The sequence below is a fragment of the Gavia stellata genome, chromosome 33 (genome assembly GCF_030936135.1).
Source record: "Gavia stellata isolate bGavSte3 chromosome 33, bGavSte3.hap2, whole genome shotgun sequence".
NCBI lineage: Eukaryota > Metazoa > Chordata > Aves > Gaviiformes > Gaviidae > Gavia > Gavia stellata.
The window spans coordinates 4,421,027-4,440,593 of NC_082626.1; the positions used below are offsets into that span (position 1 = coordinate 4,421,027).

A 19,567-nucleotide genomic window follows, 5' to 3' on the forward strand; every position below is an offset into this window, starting at 1 on the left:
CGTGAGGCACAGCTGTGCTGGCTTGGTTTGGATACCAGTCCTTTCGCAGGTGAAGTCCTCGCCATGCCGATCTCCCAGGGTTTTCCATACTGAGTGACCCCAGCCATAAAAGCTGGTGTCCTTAGGCTCACCTTCAGCTGCGGCAGCAGCAGGTGAGCCCGGGAGAAGCTCCCATTCAGCAGAGCAGCGTGTTCAGGAGGATGCATAGGATAGGCGTAAGCCTGTATTAATCCCCGCCTGAAACTCGAGGAGGGCTTTGCTTAAAGCAAACACGTGTTTCAGCACTTCTTTCAGCCCAGGCTGAAGTTTGTTTCCCTGGGAGGAGGTCACTAGGGCTGCTTCAAATTGTGATTTCCAGGACAGACAGTTGTCGTGCTTTAAGCCCAGCTGGCAACTAATCACCATCCAGCCGCTCACTGCCCCCCTGCCCCAGCGGGATGGGGTAGAGGATCGGAAAAGTAAAAGAAAGCTCATGGGTTGAGATAAGAACGGTTTCGTAAGTGAAAAGAAATGAAATAATGATAATAATACAAATTGTAATAAAAAAGAAAATAACAACAACAACAACAAAACCAAACCAAACAAGAAAGACAAGTGATGCAAATGAAAACAGTTGCTCACCACCCTCCGACCGATGCCCAGCCTGTCCCCAAGCAGCGGTTCCTGGCCAGCTTTCCCCCTAGTTTATACACTGAGCATGACGTCCTATGGTCTGGAATATCCCTTTGGTCAGTTGGGGTCAGCTGTCCCGGCTGTGGCCCCTCCCAACTTCTTGTTCACCCCCAGCCTACTCGCTGGTGGGGTGGTGTGAGGAGCAGAAAAGGCCTTGACGCTGTGTAAGCACTGCTCAGCAATAACTAAAACATTTTTGTATTACCAACACTGTTTTCAGCACGAATCCAAAACTCAGCCCCATACTAGCTACTATGGAGAAAATTAACTCTGTCCCAGCCAAAACCAGCACAATAGCACAAGTTTTCCATGATTCATGACTGGGTTCCAGCAGGAAACCTGCTTGTTCAGAGCCTGCTTTGCAGGAGGGCAGTTCCTGCAGCCTTTGCTTTCTGATGGATGTGATTATTGTCCCTAAGGAGCAGGATATGCCCAGGGAGAAGGGCTGGCTAAGCCAAGGAAGTATTGGTGCAGGGATAAGTAGGTGTTAGTGATTTGTGAGCTGTTATACACCGGGAAATCAAGAGAGGACTTCAGGCGTCAGTACGGAGCGATGGTGGATCAGTCTTTGGCAGTGTGCTGGAGGTGTCCAGGTGGACCTTATTGGAGAAGCAGGGCAATTTAGGCTTTATGACAGCAAAGCCTAGATTTGGCTGGTCCTGGAGGTCGTCTCCCACCTTTCCTCACTTTGGATGTTCCCAGCCTCCCCAGGTTGAGGGAAGTCCATGGAGATGGTCTAATGGTTCTGCTTGGCCTCAGAGTCAATGGCTGAAGTGCAGGACCAGCTGGGATTGCGGTGAGCCCAGATTTCTGGTGGTGACTCTCAGGGATGTTTTCTCTTTGGCTTGCTGAAGGGAGATGGAGCGGATGGCTCAAGAGCTGGAGGAAAAGCACCGGCGGGAGCTAGAACGCTTGAAGGAGGAAGAAGAGCTGAAGAAGAAGTCCAGGCGGAGCAAGAGAGAGCTTGGCAAAGACAAAAATAATGCTTTGGGGAAGAAAAGCCAGCCTGGAGTCAGACAGGTGGGTGGTTGTGTTTATAGAGATGAGTAAAAGCCCTGGGGACCTTCCCGCTGAGTTGGACCATTCCCCCAGAAGCCAGCAGTCACATGCAGCGCTGGGGACGAGTACCTGGCCATGAGTAACACATGGGGCTGTGCTGGGAAACAACAGCCGGTGTTGGATCATGCTGCTAGAGGTGTGTTTTCCCCTGGGTTTGTTGGAGAACTGCTCTTCTAGGATCATGCTGCCTTGGAGTCACAGCTTCAAATAACTCCGTACATTCACTGTGAAACCCTGGATAGTTTCAGTCCAGCGTTTCTCCCCACTCTGCATGTGACTTACACCTCTGAGCCACGATCCGTCTGGGATGTGGTGTCTTTTCCTACATGACTGGCAGGAGACACCACCAAGCCTTAGGTATTCATTAGCAACCAGACTTCCCAGAGTCAGCCAGCCACAGGGATGCTCAGCACACCACAAATGAGCCCAGAGGACTGCACAGAAATAAGGAGGTGTCTGAAGTTCCCTGTTTGGGTTGGGAAGCTGTTCTGTTCTTCATCTGGTTTGCAGGACTCCTCATCAGTCTGGCACTGGGGAGTTTGGTTTCAGTTGAGCTAAACTGGGTACCAGCTGCGTTCTGAACTGGGATTTGTAGAGCACCTAGCACCGGTCTCGGACGAGGCTTGGGGTGCTATTGTAAAGGTCATCACTGTCCTACAGCATTTGAGTCGGTGCTTTGAAATGCTCACTGCTTTTTCTTGCTCCTCCTGCCCAGAATATGAACACATCCACCAGCAACACCAACGTGTCCACCAGCAACTGGTCGGATGTCACCAAGGGGGTGGACAAGAAGGGATCTGTAAAGGAGCGCCCAGACTCTGTTGCAGGTGACAAGGAAGATACGAAGAAGCGAGGCAAGGTTCCCCTGACGGATGCGTGCCCAGCGGTGGTTGTGCAACCCTCAGACCCAGAACAGGGGGAAACCAAAAACGAGGCCCTGAGTGACAGCGAGAAGAACTTGGCCATGAGGTTTAAGATCTATGAGGCATCGCAGAAGGACGTCACGCATATTTTGTCATCCTGGGACAGGGTTCAGGGTATCCTGCTGTCCCCCCTGAACCAAGAGGAGGTGCGGCACCAAGCAGAAGACCAGCGCCGGTATTTATCCAGCCGCAGGAGCCGGAAGGATAGAGAGAAGGAGCGCGCGGAGAAAGAGCGCCTGGAGAAGGAGCGGCTGGGAAAACTGAAGGCTCTTGAGGACTCCAAGTTATCTCAGCTGGAAGGGGAAGGTGCAGAAGGGTCAGCCAGAGGCCAGGATGTCGGGGTGCCCTGCTTGAACATCCAGGTGCTGAGCTCAGAAGATGTGAGTAAGAAGATCCTGGAGAGCGGCAAGCTGCCAGCAGCAGAGCAGGTAAAGCCCTGCAAGGTTCAGATGCTGAGCCTGCCATGGTCTGGGCCCTGGTGTGTTGTGTCCTGCCAGGTGGCAATGGCACAGAGCCTTGTCCAGGCCACTGATGATGTTCCACAACGGCTCCGCAGCAGCCACGTGGCTGGGGAGGTTCTCAGCATCCCTCAGATGGGTGGAAAGAGGGAGTGCTCTCTCTGTTCAAGCATCCTGTCTGTTCAGAGAGTTTCCCGGTCTGGAAATCATTAAAAATGGTCCCAGGGCAGCTGAGTCGCTCAAAGGAGAGGTTTCTCTCTAGGTCCCGCTTGTAGGTCCTGGCACTGCTCTGGAGCCTGCCCACCCCACTGGGCGTAAAAAAGGACTGTACTCCATATCAACAAAAAAAACCCCATTGCCAAAAGCTCCCTGCCTTTAAGGAAGGAGTGTGAGGATGAAGGTGATGGGAATTTCTCTTATGCTTTAGATCCTGGATGACCTGGGACTGGGTCCCTCTGGGCCTCCTATTCCCCCTACGGCTTTTTACTCTGTGGTCCACTACCCGGAGAAGCGGATGCTCCCTGCAGCAGGAGAAGCCCTCAAGCACTTCGTCTTTGTTGTGCCAGAAGACGCTGCTGCGGAAGATGAAAAGAAGGATATGGAAAGTCCTGTGGATGCCCCGACCGTGCCTGCGGTGAAGGTGCCAGGGCAAGGGACCAGGCTGGGTTGGGGGCATGGTGGGGGGGAGGATGGAAAAAGATCACTGTGGAAGGGCAGTGAAGACATGACAGGGTCCCATGTCTGCAAGCATCCCTTTTGTCTGTCCGAAAGAGACAGCTGTGCTTGAGACATAGGGCGGTTCTGTAAGACGAGAGAAAAAAAATCACCTAAAGTCCTCAACTTCCCTTGAGGAGAGGGTCCTGGGCGAGGAGAGGGTCGTCCTGGGCGAGGAGAGGTCTCGTAGGCAAAACAAAGTCCAATAAGGAAGTCCAAGTCCCTGGGCAGATCTGAAACCAGCAGATGCTGGTTACTTATTTATTCTCTCTCCTGTTTGTTAGCAGACCTGCAGCTTTCTTTCCGGGATGGGGATGTCTCAGGGCAGGTCTCACCTCTCTCCCTTCTCTCTCTCCTCGTGGTGTGAAGATGCCAGAGGAGCAGGTCACCGCAACCAGGGGCCGGTCGAGGAAGCAGAAAGCCACAGGCAGCCGGGAGGCTGCAAGGGAGAAGCGGAGCTCCAGCCGCAGGAGGCGAAGTCTCCAGGGGCCAGGCACGGGAGCACCCACACGTCCCCATGAGGCGGACCAAAGCAGCATGGACGCGGTCCCGTGCCCAGGGAGATCCGTCAGGTGAGCTGTGAGGGAGGAGGTGAATCCCTCTGCTTCATGTCCATCTTGCCAAACGAGGCCCATTGTCCCCAGCTCTGCAGGGACCCTCTGCCAGTGCCTCCATGGGATGGCGAGTTCACAACCCTCCTCCCTGTCTCGTTTGCTCGTTAACAATGTCTGAAGCCTCCTCTTTAATTGCCAGGCTGAGCAGCTGCCGGTGGATAGTGCCTGCCCGCGGCGAGGTGGAACTGAAGGTCCACTTCAGCTCCACAGTGCTGGGCCAGTTCGATCAGATGCTGCATTTTGAGATCCTGGGGACAAACCGTCTGTACCAGCTGCCCTGCAGGGGCACCTGCCTGTATCCCACCATCAGCCAGGACCCGCGGTAAGGCTGGCCCGTGGGAGCTCTCCCACACTGCTCCCCCCTAAACTCCGAGCCAGAGCTGTCCCTTGTACCCCTGTGGCCTTCTGGCTTGGGCAGAGCGTGCTGCCTGAGCTGGGAACCAGTACTGGTGCCTCAGCCACCAGGAAGGGTTATGGCTTTCTGACCAGGTTTTCTACTTAGAGTATCTCGCAGCTCCTCATTCCCTGTTTTTTCTGCCCAGGCTGGTGTTTCCTCAGTGGAGGAAGAGCAAGGCGGATGACGACATCATCTTCAAGCAGTATGTCATGGACACAGGTGTATTCCACTTTGGACCGCTGCTGTGTGGGAAGTCAAGAGACCGGTACGTCTTGATGATCTCTTGATGTTGGGATGGGATCTCCAGGGCCTTGTGCTTTCATGGACATGCTTGGAGACATGCTGTCCCCGCGGCACAATTCCGGGCAGGCCCAGGCAAAGACCTGGGAGATACCTGGGGTTGAAGGACCGCGGATGTGTGAACTTGGGTAGATAAACAGGCACATGAGTCTTGGAGGAGCTGGGAAGAGATGGAGATGATCTTCCAACACGGTGGGTGCCTCAGTGGCCAGAGCCACGTGCTGCTTCCAGCCTGAAGGTGACTTGGGGCAACTTGTGTCCGCCCTCCACATCTCAGCCTCACCACCTGTGAAATGAACTTTATGGTGCTTTTTTAAAGTGATTTGAGCTGAACTGAATGAGCAATTATTCTGCTGATGGTTTTGGAAACCATCCATTAATCTTTAATATTTGTAAGACTTGGAGTTGACCTGCCAATATGCGTGCTGGGGGCGGAACCTGCAGAGGGAGAAAAATGGGAATTACATTTTCCTGATCCTCACTGCTGAAGTCTGCCTAAAAAAGTTGGCATTGTAGCTGCTGGTGTATTTCTATTTTTAACATAGCTTTTTTTTTTTTTTTTTTAATATTAGAAATGAAGTTCTTGTCTTCATGGGAGCTCTGGAGAGCTAGTGGTATTTTGACCACCCAAGGAAATTAAATCAAAACAGTTTAAAAAACAAAAGAGGATCTTTAGCTAGGCTGATGAATGGTCTCAGGTTTCTGTTTGCTTTTTTAACCCTTTAACTCCAAATTCTGTTCCACACCTGAGAAGAAGGGACACTTGTAAAATTTAGCATTCCTCTTGGGAATGAATCCTTTCTATTTCCTTCCCTCAGACTTTGGGCTAACCCATGAAATAAAAGACAGCCTCATGACTTTTTTGAAAGAGATAAGCTAAACTATTTTTAAAACCTCTTTTCAAAAGCATTTCTTTATACCCTGCAGGGAAGGAAACCCAACAAAGAAGGGGGAAGAACCCATGTGCCTGGCGTACTTTTATTTTTCCAGGCGCCTTTGAATTTCTATTTTATAAAACATTTTTTTAAGTGGCCTGTGCATCGTAACGCCTCTGGGATGGAGGCACCAGGTACAGAGGTGGACATCAAAGTAACGCAAGGATGAACGCGCATACCATGCAATGTGCCCGTGAAAGTGATCCTTTCTCTTAGCCGGCTTGTTAGACCATGGTCTTCCAGTGCAACCTCCCGCTGCCAGGACTCAGTGCTTTCCTCAATGTGTGATGAAGACAATGGTCCTGGCATCTCTTCTGCAGCCTTTTCCCTTTTTTGTGGACAGGTACAAGGCGCTGCAGTATCCCAGCAACTGTGAGAAGTTAACCATCCTCAATGTCACCCCACTGGAGGCCGAGGTGCATTTCTTCTTTGAGCACGACGTCGAAGCGGACACGTTCCTTTTAGACCCTCCCAGCATGAGGCTGAAACCTAACGAGAAGCAGGTAGGAGACGGACAGGTAGGGCAGGCTCTGGTAGAAGTGCCCAGGAGCTGTTCCTCCTGCTCACTGAATGCTCTTCTGTATTTCTTTTTGCGGGGACGGGGCTAGGAGCTGAGCGTTTGGGCGTACCCCAATTCAGCTGGCCTCGTGGAAGACAACCTCATCTGCTGCATTAAGGAGAACCCGGAGCCGGTGGTCTTCCGCCTGTGCTGCCAGGGGGTGCAGGTGGAGCTGGGGGTCAGCTCCAAGCAGGTGCATTTCGACAGGCTGCTTCTGCACAGGTCAGTCATCCCGCGGCCACTCTGCTGGTGACGAGAGCTGACAGAGGGCTTCCCTTCAGCTTCTCTCGCCGGCTGTGTGGCCACTCAGGTTGGAGGCTGGGCTAGCATCCCTTTTTCTTCAGCAATTCCCAGTCCCTTGCTCACCATTCCTTGCTGGCTCCGATATCCTGTAACAGCCACGAGCTCCATAGCCCCCCAGCAATGCTGTGCCATGGGCATCTCGATGCATTGGTTATCTTGTCTGCTGGTTGCAGAGCAGTCCAGTGGCTCCTCCTTATCTCCCTTCTCTTGGATGCACTTCTGACACCAAGCTGTCCCCCAAGGACCTCACCTCTCAGACTTGTGACATAGGGAAAACATTAAAATATGATTTCATACGCATGGCTAGGGCTGCTCCAAGTTGCATTCAGTTGCAAGGCTAGCACGACTGTCGAGCAATCGGTGCTGAGTGTCGTCTTGTCTCTACAGGAGGGACAGCAAGACGCTGGTGCTGCGAAACAGCACCCCACTACCCGTGGCCTGGCGGCTCAGCGGGCTGGAAAACCTCGGCGAGAACTTCTCCCTGTCACAGGATGAGGGCATCATTGCTCCCTGCACGGAGTTTGGCGTGCGTCTGTATTTCAAGGCCACGAAGGCTGTAACTGTTGAGAAGATGGTCCGACTAGAGGTGAGGGGGACTGTGCCCTCCCTGGCAGAGCAGGGCAGAGTGATCGCTGTGCTCTTGGGGATGGAGACTGTGCTTGAAGGGTACCTTGCCAAGAGGGCAAAAGGATGAGCCTTCCTGAGATTCCCTTCTACCTGCGTTGCCGGGGGCCAGTCCCTTAGCAGCAAGGGACTCTCACTGAAGGATAACGTTTTGGAAACTAGGTGACTCCTAGGGTGCTCTTGTAGCTGAGCTTCATGGGGCAAGTACGCTGTGGAGTCCGGAAGAGATGTACTGCTGTGTACAGCACCTCAGGAAGAGGTGCTGCATCTGCGTGGCCTACATCTGGGTTTTGAGGCTTCGTCCTGAGCCCGTACAACAACCACCTTGCTGCTGTGCATGGTTGAGTGCTGTCGTTTGGTTGTCCAGACTTGGGCGTGCTCCCTGCAGCCATCCTGGAGTCCGTCTGGGGCTCTTAACATGGAGCAACAAACTTTCAGCCTGGGATTTTGTTCCCCATGGTTTAGGGGCTGTGTTTCAGTGAGGGTGCTGGGTGGTTGAAGAGGAGAGGGTTGGGCATCAATGCCAGGTGCTCTGGGACACCTCACACTTCTTGTGGTTGCTTTAACATCCCCTTGCTTCCCAGGGCGCTTTAGCAGCAACACTGCTGCTAGAGGAGGGCCGAGGTGGGCTGACAGGGTTTCTTCCTGCGTCAGAATCTCGCTGGGTCAGCCCGTGAGATGAACGGGTTAGGAAAGTTTGGGAGTCACAAATGCTTGTCAAGCAGGGGAGGCCATGGTGGAAGCAGCAGAGGCAAGCCCTCGTATGTTGTCCTCCAAAAGAATTGAGAATGGTCTAAGCAGTGTTTGTTTCTTGACATCTCAGGTTTCAGATGCAGAAAACATCCTGGGGATTGTTCAGACTGAAAATATCCAAATCCTTGCGGAGGCCTATGACGTTGCTTTGAGCATCGGCATTTCTAAAGGTGAGTGGATGCCCCCGAAGCCAAGTAGTCCGGTGCATGGCATTGCCTTGGCAGGTGAGCAACCAGGGCACTTGGAGCAGGATGGGGTACCATGCAAGCGTGGCACGGATACGTAACGCACGTATCCTGCAAGCTGCGTGGAGTGAAGCACTGTCAGGACCCAGAGAGAGCCTTGAGTCTCTCGCCTCCAAACTTTGAAGTGTGCAACTTCATGTGCAGATTGATTTGGGGGCTTTGAAACGACAGTGATGTGAACAAGCAATTGGCAATTCGTGAAGGCTCGGCATGGCACAGAGAGTTGTTGGATCTGTGCTTGGAAGCAGGCAGATGGAAATTGAGCTCCTTAGCTACTAAACCCTACACATATTCTCCAAGTAAGGGAAAGGGCAGCAAAGTAGCTAGAAAAACCTTCCATAAGAGAAACTTGCCGAGAAGGGTTTTGTGCCACCTGAGAACTCCAAATCTGTATCTTGTCACTTGGTGTAGTCTGCAGCAGCTCACAAATATTCACCATTTCTTACCTCTCTCTGGGGGTTTTCTGCAGGTACAGATGGCAGCGTGGATTTTGGGATCCTTAAGGTCCTGGATGAGGCAAAGCAGGTGCTAACCCTGAAGAACAAAGGGAAATACGAGATTGCGTACAGGTGGGTCCAGCTGCCTGGTCTGTGAATGCATGGTGCCACCACCTGTGAATGCATGGTGCCACCCAGGCCTGCATTCTCCTTCTGTCCATGGTCAGAACCTGTTCCCATGCTGACTACCTCATGCTCCAGGTAAATATAAAACCTGGGCTCTCTAAGCTCAAATACTTTAATAGAGAATCCAGCCACACACCAGCAATTCTTCACAGCTCAGCAGGAACCAGAAGGAGGGGCCCTGAAATGTAAACCCCTCACTGCTGAGATTCATTGCCCTCCTTTGAGGGTCAGCTCATTTCTCTTTGAGACTCTTTAAAGGAGGGAATGAAAAAATTTGGTGTCAAGGTTAGCTTACAACACTGCTGACTGTCTGCACTCTGTGTCAAGATCTGGGATTCCCCAAGCAGATCTGGACTCTTTCCCTTTTATTATTTTTTTTATGGTCCTATGCAAAGTCCCGGCTGTGCTGGTGGCACCGGTATTTTTAACTGCAGAGGTCTGTTCCTTCCCTTTCACCCCAGTTTCAAGCTGGAAGCCGCAGATACCAACATACGCGACCTGGCATCCCACTTCACTATCCAGCCGCAGAAGGGCGTGCTGACTGCCTCCGGGCACCCCGTGCAGGTCCGGCTGCTCTTCCATCCCAAGATGGAAATGAGCATTGAGAACAAACCCATCCTGCAGTGCCAGGTGAGCTGCCTGGGCCAGGCGGTGTTAGCACACCGCGTCTTGGGAGTGTAAGCAGGACACGTGTCTTCTGGGAGGAAGGCTTTAGTTGGGGAATCCTCTCTCATCCATATACAATAAAGTCTTTCAGAAACCATTTGTGATGCTTCCTAAGCAGAGCTGAAATTGGCTCTGGAGGAGGCGTTTAAGCAGGGAGGGTGAGCTGATGGGGACTTGGGGTGGCATCAGGGGACAGAGATAGAGGCTGGCCTCTGCTGCATTTACCAACCCCTCCTCCGGTTGCAGGTGATTGAGCCCAGCATCTGTGAAGGAGGCGAGACCATCGCTGTCGTCCCAGTGAGGGTGTCAGCAAAAGCTGTGTACAGCAAGTACAGCATTTATCCTGCCTCGCTCATCAACTTGGGTGCCTTGACGAATGGCACCAGGAAAACCTGCACCTTCACGCTGGAGAACAAAGGCGTCCTTGACTTTAAATTCGTCATCTACCGAGCGGACCAGGCTGCACCTGTATTGCCAAGGAAAAGGTGAGAGAAGACCTGCACCACCCTTCCTGCCCGAGGAGGCACCACAGCATGGCTGGGGTGTGACAGGCAGCCAGGACACCTGGGTTCTTGTCCATCTGCGTCACTGGCTTGTGAGCAGGGAGCAGAAAAACCCCTCAGTATCCCCATGTGTAGGACAAAGCCGGTGATACAGCTGACCTATCCATAAGCTACAGCAATGGGTGGTGCAGGCAGCTCTCCGGGAGCAGGAGGACTTTCCTCCATGGCGAGGAAGGCCAGCTTTGGCCTCGGAGAAAGGCAGGGGGAGCTCAGCGTGATGGATGTTTTCTGCTTTCTCCTCTCAGTGCACATCGAATCAAATCTGCCCGCTCCCACGAGAGTGAAAACTTGGGCAAAATGACTCCCTCGGTCAGACAAAGCAAGCGCTCGCTGCCAAAGGACACAAACACCTTCCTGCAGGTGGGTGGCTCCGGCTCCCCAACACGTGCCACTGCAGCTGGAGTGGGAGGACGCTGCTGTGCCCAGCCTGGGGGGCTTGTCGCCATGAGATCTGGTGGTCTGCATGACGGAGGTCATCTCCCAGCCACAAGCAGAGGCAGGAGCTGCTCAGTCCCACTGACAGTCCCATGCTCTGGCTCAGACCTGAAGTTGTGGGCTCAAGGGAGGGGAGCAGGTCCTGTGTTTGGTAGCTGCTGGCCAAAACAGGTCTATGAATACCACAGATGCGGAACATCCCTGTTTGAACTCCCAGTCCGCTGATATGAGATGACCTTGCTTTTTCTTCTTCCCAGCCCCCTCTCTCCTCTCCCATCGTTTCTGCTCTCCTGTTTTACCCCTGGAGGTTGAAGGATCCCAGCCACCACCTCCACCCTTCACACCGCAACTCCTTTCTCCATACCACTTGGGACAAGCCTATGCCTCCTCCCAGCTTGTTCATGTCATCCTGGGGCTGCCTTTGGGCCATGGAATCATCCCTCCCTGCCCTGGGACTGGGGGCTTGGGCCCGGCTGGAGGTCAAGGAGTGGCATACTCCTTGCTGGGGATGCTCAAGCCTCTCCTGGGACTCTCTCTGCAGGCTCGCCTCACTCTAGGCATGTTCATGGTGTACCCTGGCTTTGGCTCCATCCCTCCTGGGGGCCAGCAGATGATCACAGTGGACTGCCACGCAGAGCCAGTGGGGATCTGCAAGGAGTACCTGTCCATCGACATCAGCGACAGAGACCCTACGGACAATCCCCTTGGCATCCCCTACACCCTGTTTGCTGAGTCCTGCCTCCCAGGTACGCCCCGTCCACAGGTTCCCCTGGCCAGACCTGCTGCTGATCAGCACCCAGGCTTACAGAGAGACGCCCTAACCCTAAAGTCCCATCTTAAAATCCTCAGAGGTTCCAGTCCTTTTCAAGTCCACCAGTGGGGGGAGGCTGGGAGGGAAGCATGGAAGGATACAGGGAAAGCGCTGCCCTTTAAGACTGAGGGTGACTGAGCTCCATCCTCACAGCCAACTCCCCACCCAGGTTGGGTTTTGCAGTGACCCAGGCAGAAAGGGCTTATCAAGCCTTCTGAGAGGCCAAGAGGGTCCAGATAAATTGAGCAGGAAGGCTTCTTCATCCTCAGCCCTCCCTCTTGTCTGCTCACAGCATTTGTGGTTGATGACATGGAGTCCATCTTTGAGGAACATCGGATCTGCAGCAGCATCAACCTCTGCCGGATCCTACGGACAGTGCGAGACAAGGGCGTGTTCGTCACAGATGAGAACAAGTTCATTTTCACCAACGTTCTGGTTGGGCACCGGGCCACAGCTCGCTTCAAGATCTGCAACGTGAACAAAGTCCCCTGTGACGTGGTTTTCTCCATCAAACCCATCCCCAGTAAGGTAGGAACAAGAGGCCAAGGCCACTGTTGCTCTTTAAAGGCTGTGTTGTAGCCTGCCGCCTTCTCCAGATTCATTGCTTCCTCTCGTCTGGACTAGTTCAGCTCAGTGCAGGTCAAACTAGAGGGGAGAGCAGCAATGCTGGGGTGGCAATTGAATTCAGTGTGTCTCAGGTGTTCAAGGAACGTGTGGATGAGGCACTGTGGGACATGGTTTAGTGGGCATGGTGGGGTTGGGTTGATGGTTGGACTTGATGATCTTACAGGTCTTTTCCAACCGTAGTGATTCCGTGATTCAAGCAAGGTTTTGGCTCAACCCTCTGTATCTTTGGTGGGAGACCTGAACCCTTCTTGGAAGCATGCTCAGATGGGGGCTTTTACTGGACTGATGTGCCAGGGCTCGAAGCAGACCATTTCCTCAGGCTCCCTGATCTTTCCGTTCTCTTTAAAGGCCAATTCTAGGTTATTTGTGGGGTTTGCCATGCAGTCCCCACCTCCCAAGTACGCTGGGCTGGCTGCCCAGCGCTCAGAGCAAGCTTTTGCACTCCTGGGCTTTATGGCAGCTCGTGTGCAAGGTCAGCGCCACTTTGGAGTCACCCCTGAGATGGAAGGAGCCTGTCCAGGGAAGCAGGAAGGAAAATGCTGCCTGGGGCTGTTCCCCATGATGAATATGTGACTAAGGCAAATCATATTGAAGGATGTTTTCTCCTAACACCTCTTTGTGGGTTCCCCAAGCTTAACAGCCCTGTTAGCCACATTTTCGAGGTGGATCCCGTTCGGATGTGCGTGCCCAGCCGCTCCCACGCCTTTGCTACAGTGACCTTCACTCCGCAAGCGATGCAGAGCTACCAGTGCACTTTTGAGGCATCCCTTAATGTCCAGGCAAGGTAATTCACCCTGGGGCATCTTGTCGGGGACACCTTTCTGATAGCTGCCTCTCCTCTGGGAGGACGTCGACCTCTTGTTAACCCTAATGCTTTCATTAGCCTTAGGTCGAGTACTTAGCATTAGGTAATATAGGAGGCAGTAACTACTAGATAGAGCAGAGCAGAAAAATAAGGGTCATAGTTTAGCCTATATGAGTGTCTATGAAGAACATCAGGTAGCCAACTGGAAGTTATTGAATCAGAAAGAAACGGAGATGTGCGACAGCTGAGCTGGGGCTTTCCAAGGACAAAGGGTTAGATGAAGCGGTTTCTGTGTCAGCAAGTCAGCACGCATTATTTCCTCCTTGTGTTATTTATTTACTTCTCCCTTCTTGCTTTTCTACTATTTTCATGCTGTGCTTGTGCTTTTTGCGTATGTCTCATATCACCGCAGCCAGTGAATTTGCCATGTCTCATCTGTTGCCTCATTATTTACCTGCTGTAGTGCATGAGTCGATGAAGTGAAATTATTTTTAACTGTTATTCTGGAAGGCTCTGTCTCTTCAGAGCAGATTCTTCTTGTGAATGGCCCTGATCTGACTGGGAGGAGAGGGGTGAGAGGGAGCTGTGTCGTGGGGTACAGGAGCAGCAGGCAGGGAAAACGCAGTGGATGGCACTCGCTTCATTGATTGCCAAGTGGGAAATGGGTTAGTGCCAGCCGTAAGGATTTCTCCTCTGCCTCTCCTGCAGCCCTGCAGCAATTAAAGCACAAAGCCTGACCTTCGATATCAGTGGAGATGGGCATCTGCCTCGAGTGACGGTCTTGCGCCCGGTCCTTCACAATAAGAGAGGGAACCCACTGCTGCTCTTCAAGAAGCTGTTGCTGGGTGATTCAGAAAAACTGTCTCTGGTCCTTCAGAATGATGGCGTCATACCTGTCCAGGTGAGGACCTGCTCAGGGAATGCTCTGGTCTGGGAAGAAGTCCTTGTGCCATGGAGGAAGGGCACCAAAAAACGTGGTAGAGGTGCACAGATGCACCGCTACTCTATGTGTGCAGTTGAACACCAAATGAAACCCTTGCCTTGCGCTCAGAGCCACTCCATCGCAGGAGAATAACTCCCTCTGACTTTCTGGAAGATGCTTTGGCAAACCAGTGGGAAAAGTCTCGTTTCTCAGCCAGATCCCTCTAGGAAAGTTCCATCAGCCCTTCGTCTTTGTCCCCCTCTCCTTTGCAACCACTGCTGCTGTCTCCGCTAGTCTTGACCCACCCGTGGGTTTTATGCCGGTTACTCTTTCCACTCTGTGCCGCAGTGAACTGCACAGGAATGGGTCTCAGAAATTCTTTTTAAGCAAATGACTGAATTCTGCTTTCCAGGAAGGGTGTTCCTCTTGGCAATGTGAGTTTCTGACCAGTCTATCCTTTTCAGTTCAACACAACACAAGAAAGTTGATGGGGTATTTTTCCTCCCGACTCTCTTCTCATGCTTTGGTTCTCATGTGGGAATGTGGCATGTCCTAGTTACATTAGATTGTATTTGATCACATTTTACTACATTTTAATTAAACTCAGTTGTAGTTTAATTCCATTCTGCTCATTGCTTTTAGTACTTTCTGTCCTGTTTGGTTCTAATTTAATGATATCCCAATGCCTCTGAACACTCTTTTTTTCTGTCTGATTTTACTTAAACTTTGTGCTAAGAGCTGTGTTTGAAGCGGGGAAGCGTGCTGGGCTCCCCGTGCTGGACCAGCAGCGGTACGGTGTCGATCTGCGTGCCACCCTGTACCCACACCAGTGTGGTCGTTCTCTGTGTTCCCTTTTCTCAGTTGATGATAGACCTGTTGGATGAAGGGGGAGTTTTCTTCTTGAAAGCCAGGCCCACCACACACTGCATCTACCAAGCTGCGGGCACGAAGGAGGACTCTCCTGGAGAAGGTAAATTCATTAACCATGAAGTGTGGTCATTCCCACAGGGAAGATGCGTGCCCTGCTCTTGACCTGGCCAAGCAGCAGCCAGATGTTAGACATACTTTCTTTCCTGGGGCTCTCTGTACCCCTATTTTTTCCCGTGGACTCTTTGCAGAGTTTCCTCCTAGCAAGTTGTAGGAAGTTTTTCTGTTCTTCTGGACGTGGTGGGTTGAGTTGTCGGGGAATTATCAGCACTTGAATGGACCGTCTGAGGTCTCTGCTGCATGTGGGGAGTTACCAGCCTGAACAGAGGCAGCCCTTGAGCCCACAGCCAGCCAACAAAAGCCAAAACCGCTCTTTGACTCAGCTTTACGTACGGCTTGAGAAGTTTGAGTGAGAGCTGCGTGTTAACCTAAGGTTGAGATGCTTAAGCAGTGATATACATGGTGGTTTCATAGTCTTGTGAATATAGGAGGAGGGTCTGGAACCAGTGGTGGGCGAACCTGTGCTTAGAGACAGCTGTGTTTCAACCTCTTATTCCTCTTATACCCAATGGAATATTTCCTCTGTACAGCTGTATCACTTGTCTCTGATTTCCATTGCTGTGCAGGGAGGAAGCCCCACACCGCTTGCCTGGTCCTGCATCACGGGGAATTAGCAGAGTTTGACGTGCTTTTCAAACCCAGCCTGGCCCAACGTGTGGAAGGGAAGATCCACCTCTCAGTGGTGGACAACCCCTATGAAGAGACCGACATTCAGCTGGTGGGTGAAGGCTACGAGGATGACTTCACGCTTGATAACATCCATGGACTAGTGGCAGACAGCAACGAAGAGAACACTGAAGGCAATCTGGAAGAAGACATAATTGAGGGTAAGAAAGGAGAGGCTGCCGAGATGGAGCAAGGAAGAGGAAAATACATGTTTCTGCTCACCCTGTGCCAGTGCAGGTGTGGTCCAGACTTAGCGGACAGATCCTGTTGCCTTTTGTAGCCTGCAGAGCAGCCATGCTTGAGAACACAAGGGAGGATCCTCTGTCAAGGGGGACGCGTGCAGGCTGGGAGGGAAGGGTCAGAGATGCCAGCGTTCAGCTGAGTATCTCTAAAAGGAGGTCTGGTGGTCTGTGAGCGTGCCAGCCCTGTGCACAGAGGCTGTGCGTGCTGCACCGCATGTCCCCTCTGCACAGACACAGCCGCGTGTTTAGGGACATGTCAGGGTGTATCTCTGAAAGTGGTAGGATGGGGATCTGCACCTCCCAGAGGGAGGAAGGCTTGGAGCGAGGAAAGGAGTTGGACATACGTGTGTCTGTGCGTGTGAGGGGGGCGGGCGGACCTCACAGCACGCTGAGATCCCTTGCTCTCTTTCTTAACAGCTACCAGAGTGGATCACATCCAATTCGGGGACTGTCACATCGGGACACCTTACCCCGTGACCTTCACCATCACCAATCGCAGCAGGGGGGAGGCGGTGCGGTTTGAGTGGCTGGCAGACACCCCGTTTCACTTCTCCCCCCAGGTGAGTTTGAACGGCTCTGCCTTTCCCCACTGGTCGAGCCCTTCCCGGCGGGTTGCCAGGAGTTAGCAGGGAGTCACCACGTCCCAGTGAGAGCCCATTCCAGTGCCACGTAGGAGATGCAATCCCTGGCTTTGCTGGGGCAGGGCTGTCAGCCCGGCAGAAAAGGCTCCGTGTTATGGGAGGTGGCATCTTTTGTTTGTACTTTTTCCCTATCAAACTTCAGATAAATACACAATAAAATGCAGATCCCTGGCACAGCTCCTCAACACATCAATCCCTTTGCTGTCAGTCTTGCCCTTGCCAGTGATTCCAGTTTGGTCTTGGCTTTCCGGTTCTCCCTAGGTGGGACACCTCCATGCTGGCTGTGCTAAGGACATCACGGTGACCTTGAAATCGGATGTTGCGGTCGCTTTCCAAAAGCACCCTGTGAAGTGTCAGGTGGCTAGGATCGCCTTCCAGCTGCCTCCAGAGCTGGTTACCGACTGGGACGACCGCCTGCGCACCGTCAAGTGGGTGGATGCCGCGAGGGGCCCGGCAGCCACGTGGCCTCTCAAGAAGAAGGTAAAAAGCTAACTGAGCTTCTACAAAAAGAGCTGCCAACGGCAGCAGACCACCCTCCTTGCTGGCTAAGCTGGCTCCTGCTTCCTCCTGACATTTAATCCATCCGTGAGGTTAACCAGCAGTGCTTTTTAGGGGAGAGGTGGATGCACGGTGACCTGCTACGCTCGCACAAGATGGGGAAGTCTTTTTGACGAGAGATGTTTAGTTTACAAGAGACATTTAGCCACGTGCGAACTATCAGTCTCTGCTGATTTTATGGTGTGAAAATCTATTCATCTGAATCAGTGCCTTTTCACCAACAAGGAGTTAAATCCACTGCGCTCTGTCCCCTTGTTTTAAAGTGGAGAGCAACACTAGCGCTCTTTCGTGTATGCTGGCTAGCCCACCAGCACATTGCGGGTGAGCTCTGAGCTCTGTCTGTACTGGTACTGGAGATTTTAGTTGTGGTCTCTATATCGTGTGGGATAGCTCATTATGGGGCAGCCCAGGCACTATATGGCAGTCATGCGGGAGTTCGGAGAAGTATCATCTCCAGAAACTCTTGCTTTTACTATCATTCTTGCCAAACACACTTGTCTTGGGTGATGGGTCTTCCCTAGTTTCTGAACCAAAGTAAGACCTGCAAACCAAACTTCTTCCCCATCCGAGCATCAGCAGTTGGAGACTTTCCTAGTGAGTTTGTGCCCATCCCAAAATGCCCATCCCCAGCCCCCACCAGTGTGGCTGTTGCCCCACCCGAGACGTCTGGAAAGCACTTTCTCCTAAGACAAGAAGGAAAAGGTGCTTTCTAGGTTTGTTCATTCTTGGGGTTCTCCATCCACAGAGCTCCAGCAGCGGAACTTAATCCTAATTTAGGGGCCTGCTAGATTTATGGGGAGCCAGGAAGAAGGTCAGACACTCTGCAGGGTTGAAACACGGGGACCGATACCCGGCCATAGTCCCCATGGGTGTATTTGCAGTCGTGGTGATTCCTCTGATCAGTAGGTAGAAACAAATATTGTAGCGGAAGGGTCACATTTTATCATCTTTCCAGGGAAATAAATGGGAATGGTCCTTTCTAGCCCCTCTATGTGGCTGATTTTGGAGGCCAAAAGACTCCCTGTTCAGCGTGGCTTTCTGGGCTCTGCTCAGTGATTCTTTCCTGTCCTGTTTGGAGGTGGTCGAGCCAGAGCCAGAACCAGCTCACACTGTCCTGGAGAAGAGCAGCCGTGAGGTGGAGCTTCGCCTCAGTGCTGTCGTTGACTACGCCGAGTTCAAGCTGGATACGGACATGATTCAGTTCGAGGAGACCTTGCTCTTCCAGACGAGGACGTTCACGTGAGTGCTGGAGGCCAGGCAGGGACCTGCGTGTGGGAGCTGCCTTTGCCCAGGGCTGACACGGTGTCTGCTTCCCTAGAGCAGTCTCACCTGCTGTTCTTCCCTTTAAACACATAATTTTTTGGTTTCATCCTTTCCAAGTCCTGGCTGGGTGCTGGGGCCCGCATATCTACACACAAAGCCAAGCAGGAGATGGTGGTTGCCATCCTGCCATGCCTTTCTGCTGAGAACAACCATGGTTTTGCTTTCATTGTGTGTTGCCTGTCCTTATCTGCTTGAAGACGAGTTTTCAGTCAAAATAACACCAAACCGAGACATAAAGACCAGAGTAAGACCCTTGGATTAATTCTCCTGGGCACCATGTCTGCCATTTCCTCTTAAACTTCCAAACTTTGAAATACTTTGTCTCGGGGCAGCCCAGGGCAGCGATCTAGACGTGGCAGAGTTGTCTGGGGAAGAAGATGCTACTCAGCATAAAGAAAGGGGTGCCGGGAGCCCACCGTACAGGGTTACTTTTCTACTTGCTTGGTATTTATTGGACGTTTTCTTTTTATGCCTCCTCCTTGCTTTTCAGTTTCCAGCTGTCCAATACAGGGAATGTGGCCCTGGAATACACCTGGATGAGGGCTGTGGAGGATGAAAGGGCAGTGAGCCATACTGGGGAGCTGCTCCTGCCCAGTCTGGATGGTAAGGCACTAGCTTTCTGTGGCAGCTGGGAGTGCCCGGGGTGTTTCAGTTGGTAGCTGAGGGCTTTGTGAGAAGACTATACCACTTCAACCCAGAGCATGAATTGCTTTTTCATCGCTGTCTGGTCACCCACCTTCACCAGCATCTTCCCAGCTGCAGCTGGAGACTTTCTCCTTGCCCCCTCTCTGCCTTTCAGACCCTCCTACACTTGCTCTGACGCTTGTGCTCTGCGCGGGAGCTGGGCCTGGCTCAGGGGAGAGGCACGTGGTGGGTCGGGACTGGGAAGGGGGACGTCAGGGCACTTCTTTGGCAAGTCTCTGAGACTGGGAAAATTGATAGTGTAACAACGGGTTCGCTGACCTGCAGACACTGTCTGTGTGCAATTCCCCAGTCTACAGCAAAAGCAAAGTCACTGTCTAAATTAACCCTCCTAACTCGGGCACGGGAGTGTTTGCTGCAGGCGGAGACCCTGCTCACAGCAGCCATCGGAGCTCAACGGCGGGGCCGTGACTCATTGACCTGCAGTAATGTGTTTGTGT

The 19,567-nt window shown here is 52.5% G+C and overlaps 1 protein-coding gene across 1 annotated transcript in view; it reads left to right on the forward strand.

Annotated features, from left to right (window-relative positions):
* LOC132320047 (hydrocephalus-inducing protein homolog) overlaps nucleotides 1-19,567 on the forward strand; it is a 144,128-nt gene that overhangs the window by 110,662 nt on the left and 13,899 nt on the right. Inside the window, exons 43-66 of the mRNA XM_059832150.1 lie at nucleotides 1,527-1,692; nucleotides 2,447-3,082; nucleotides 3,540-3,752; nucleotides 4,196-4,398; nucleotides 4,580-4,762; nucleotides 4,983-5,102; nucleotides 6,416-6,575; nucleotides 6,681-6,853; nucleotides 7,322-7,520; nucleotides 8,382-8,481; nucleotides 9,026-9,125; nucleotides 9,641-9,809; nucleotides 10,092-10,330; nucleotides 10,654-10,768; nucleotides 11,385-11,589; nucleotides 11,947-12,182; nucleotides 12,914-13,065; nucleotides 13,795-13,987; nucleotides 14,870-14,978; nucleotides 15,562-15,822; nucleotides 16,321-16,463; nucleotides 16,806-17,024; nucleotides 18,181-18,341; nucleotides 18,916-19,028. Of these exons, the coding sequence (XP_059688133.1) occupies nucleotides 1,527-1,692; nucleotides 2,447-3,082; nucleotides 3,540-3,752; nucleotides 4,196-4,398; nucleotides 4,580-4,762; nucleotides 4,983-5,102; nucleotides 6,416-6,575; nucleotides 6,681-6,853; nucleotides 7,322-7,520; nucleotides 8,382-8,481; nucleotides 9,026-9,125; nucleotides 9,641-9,809; nucleotides 10,092-10,330; nucleotides 10,654-10,768; nucleotides 11,385-11,589; nucleotides 11,947-12,182; nucleotides 12,914-13,065; nucleotides 13,795-13,987; nucleotides 14,870-14,978; nucleotides 15,562-15,822; nucleotides 16,321-16,463; nucleotides 16,806-17,024; nucleotides 18,181-18,341; nucleotides 18,916-19,028 (4,568 nt within the window). The remainder of the gene's footprint in view (nucleotides 1-1,526; nucleotides 1,693-2,446; nucleotides 3,083-3,539; nucleotides 3,753-4,195; nucleotides 4,399-4,579; nucleotides 4,763-4,982; nucleotides 5,103-6,415; nucleotides 6,576-6,680; nucleotides 6,854-7,321; nucleotides 7,521-8,381; nucleotides 8,482-9,025; nucleotides 9,126-9,640; nucleotides 9,810-10,091; nucleotides 10,331-10,653; nucleotides 10,769-11,384; nucleotides 11,590-11,946; nucleotides 12,183-12,913; nucleotides 13,066-13,794; nucleotides 13,988-14,869; nucleotides 14,979-15,561; nucleotides 15,823-16,320; nucleotides 16,464-16,805; nucleotides 17,025-18,180; nucleotides 18,342-18,915; nucleotides 19,029-19,567) is intronic.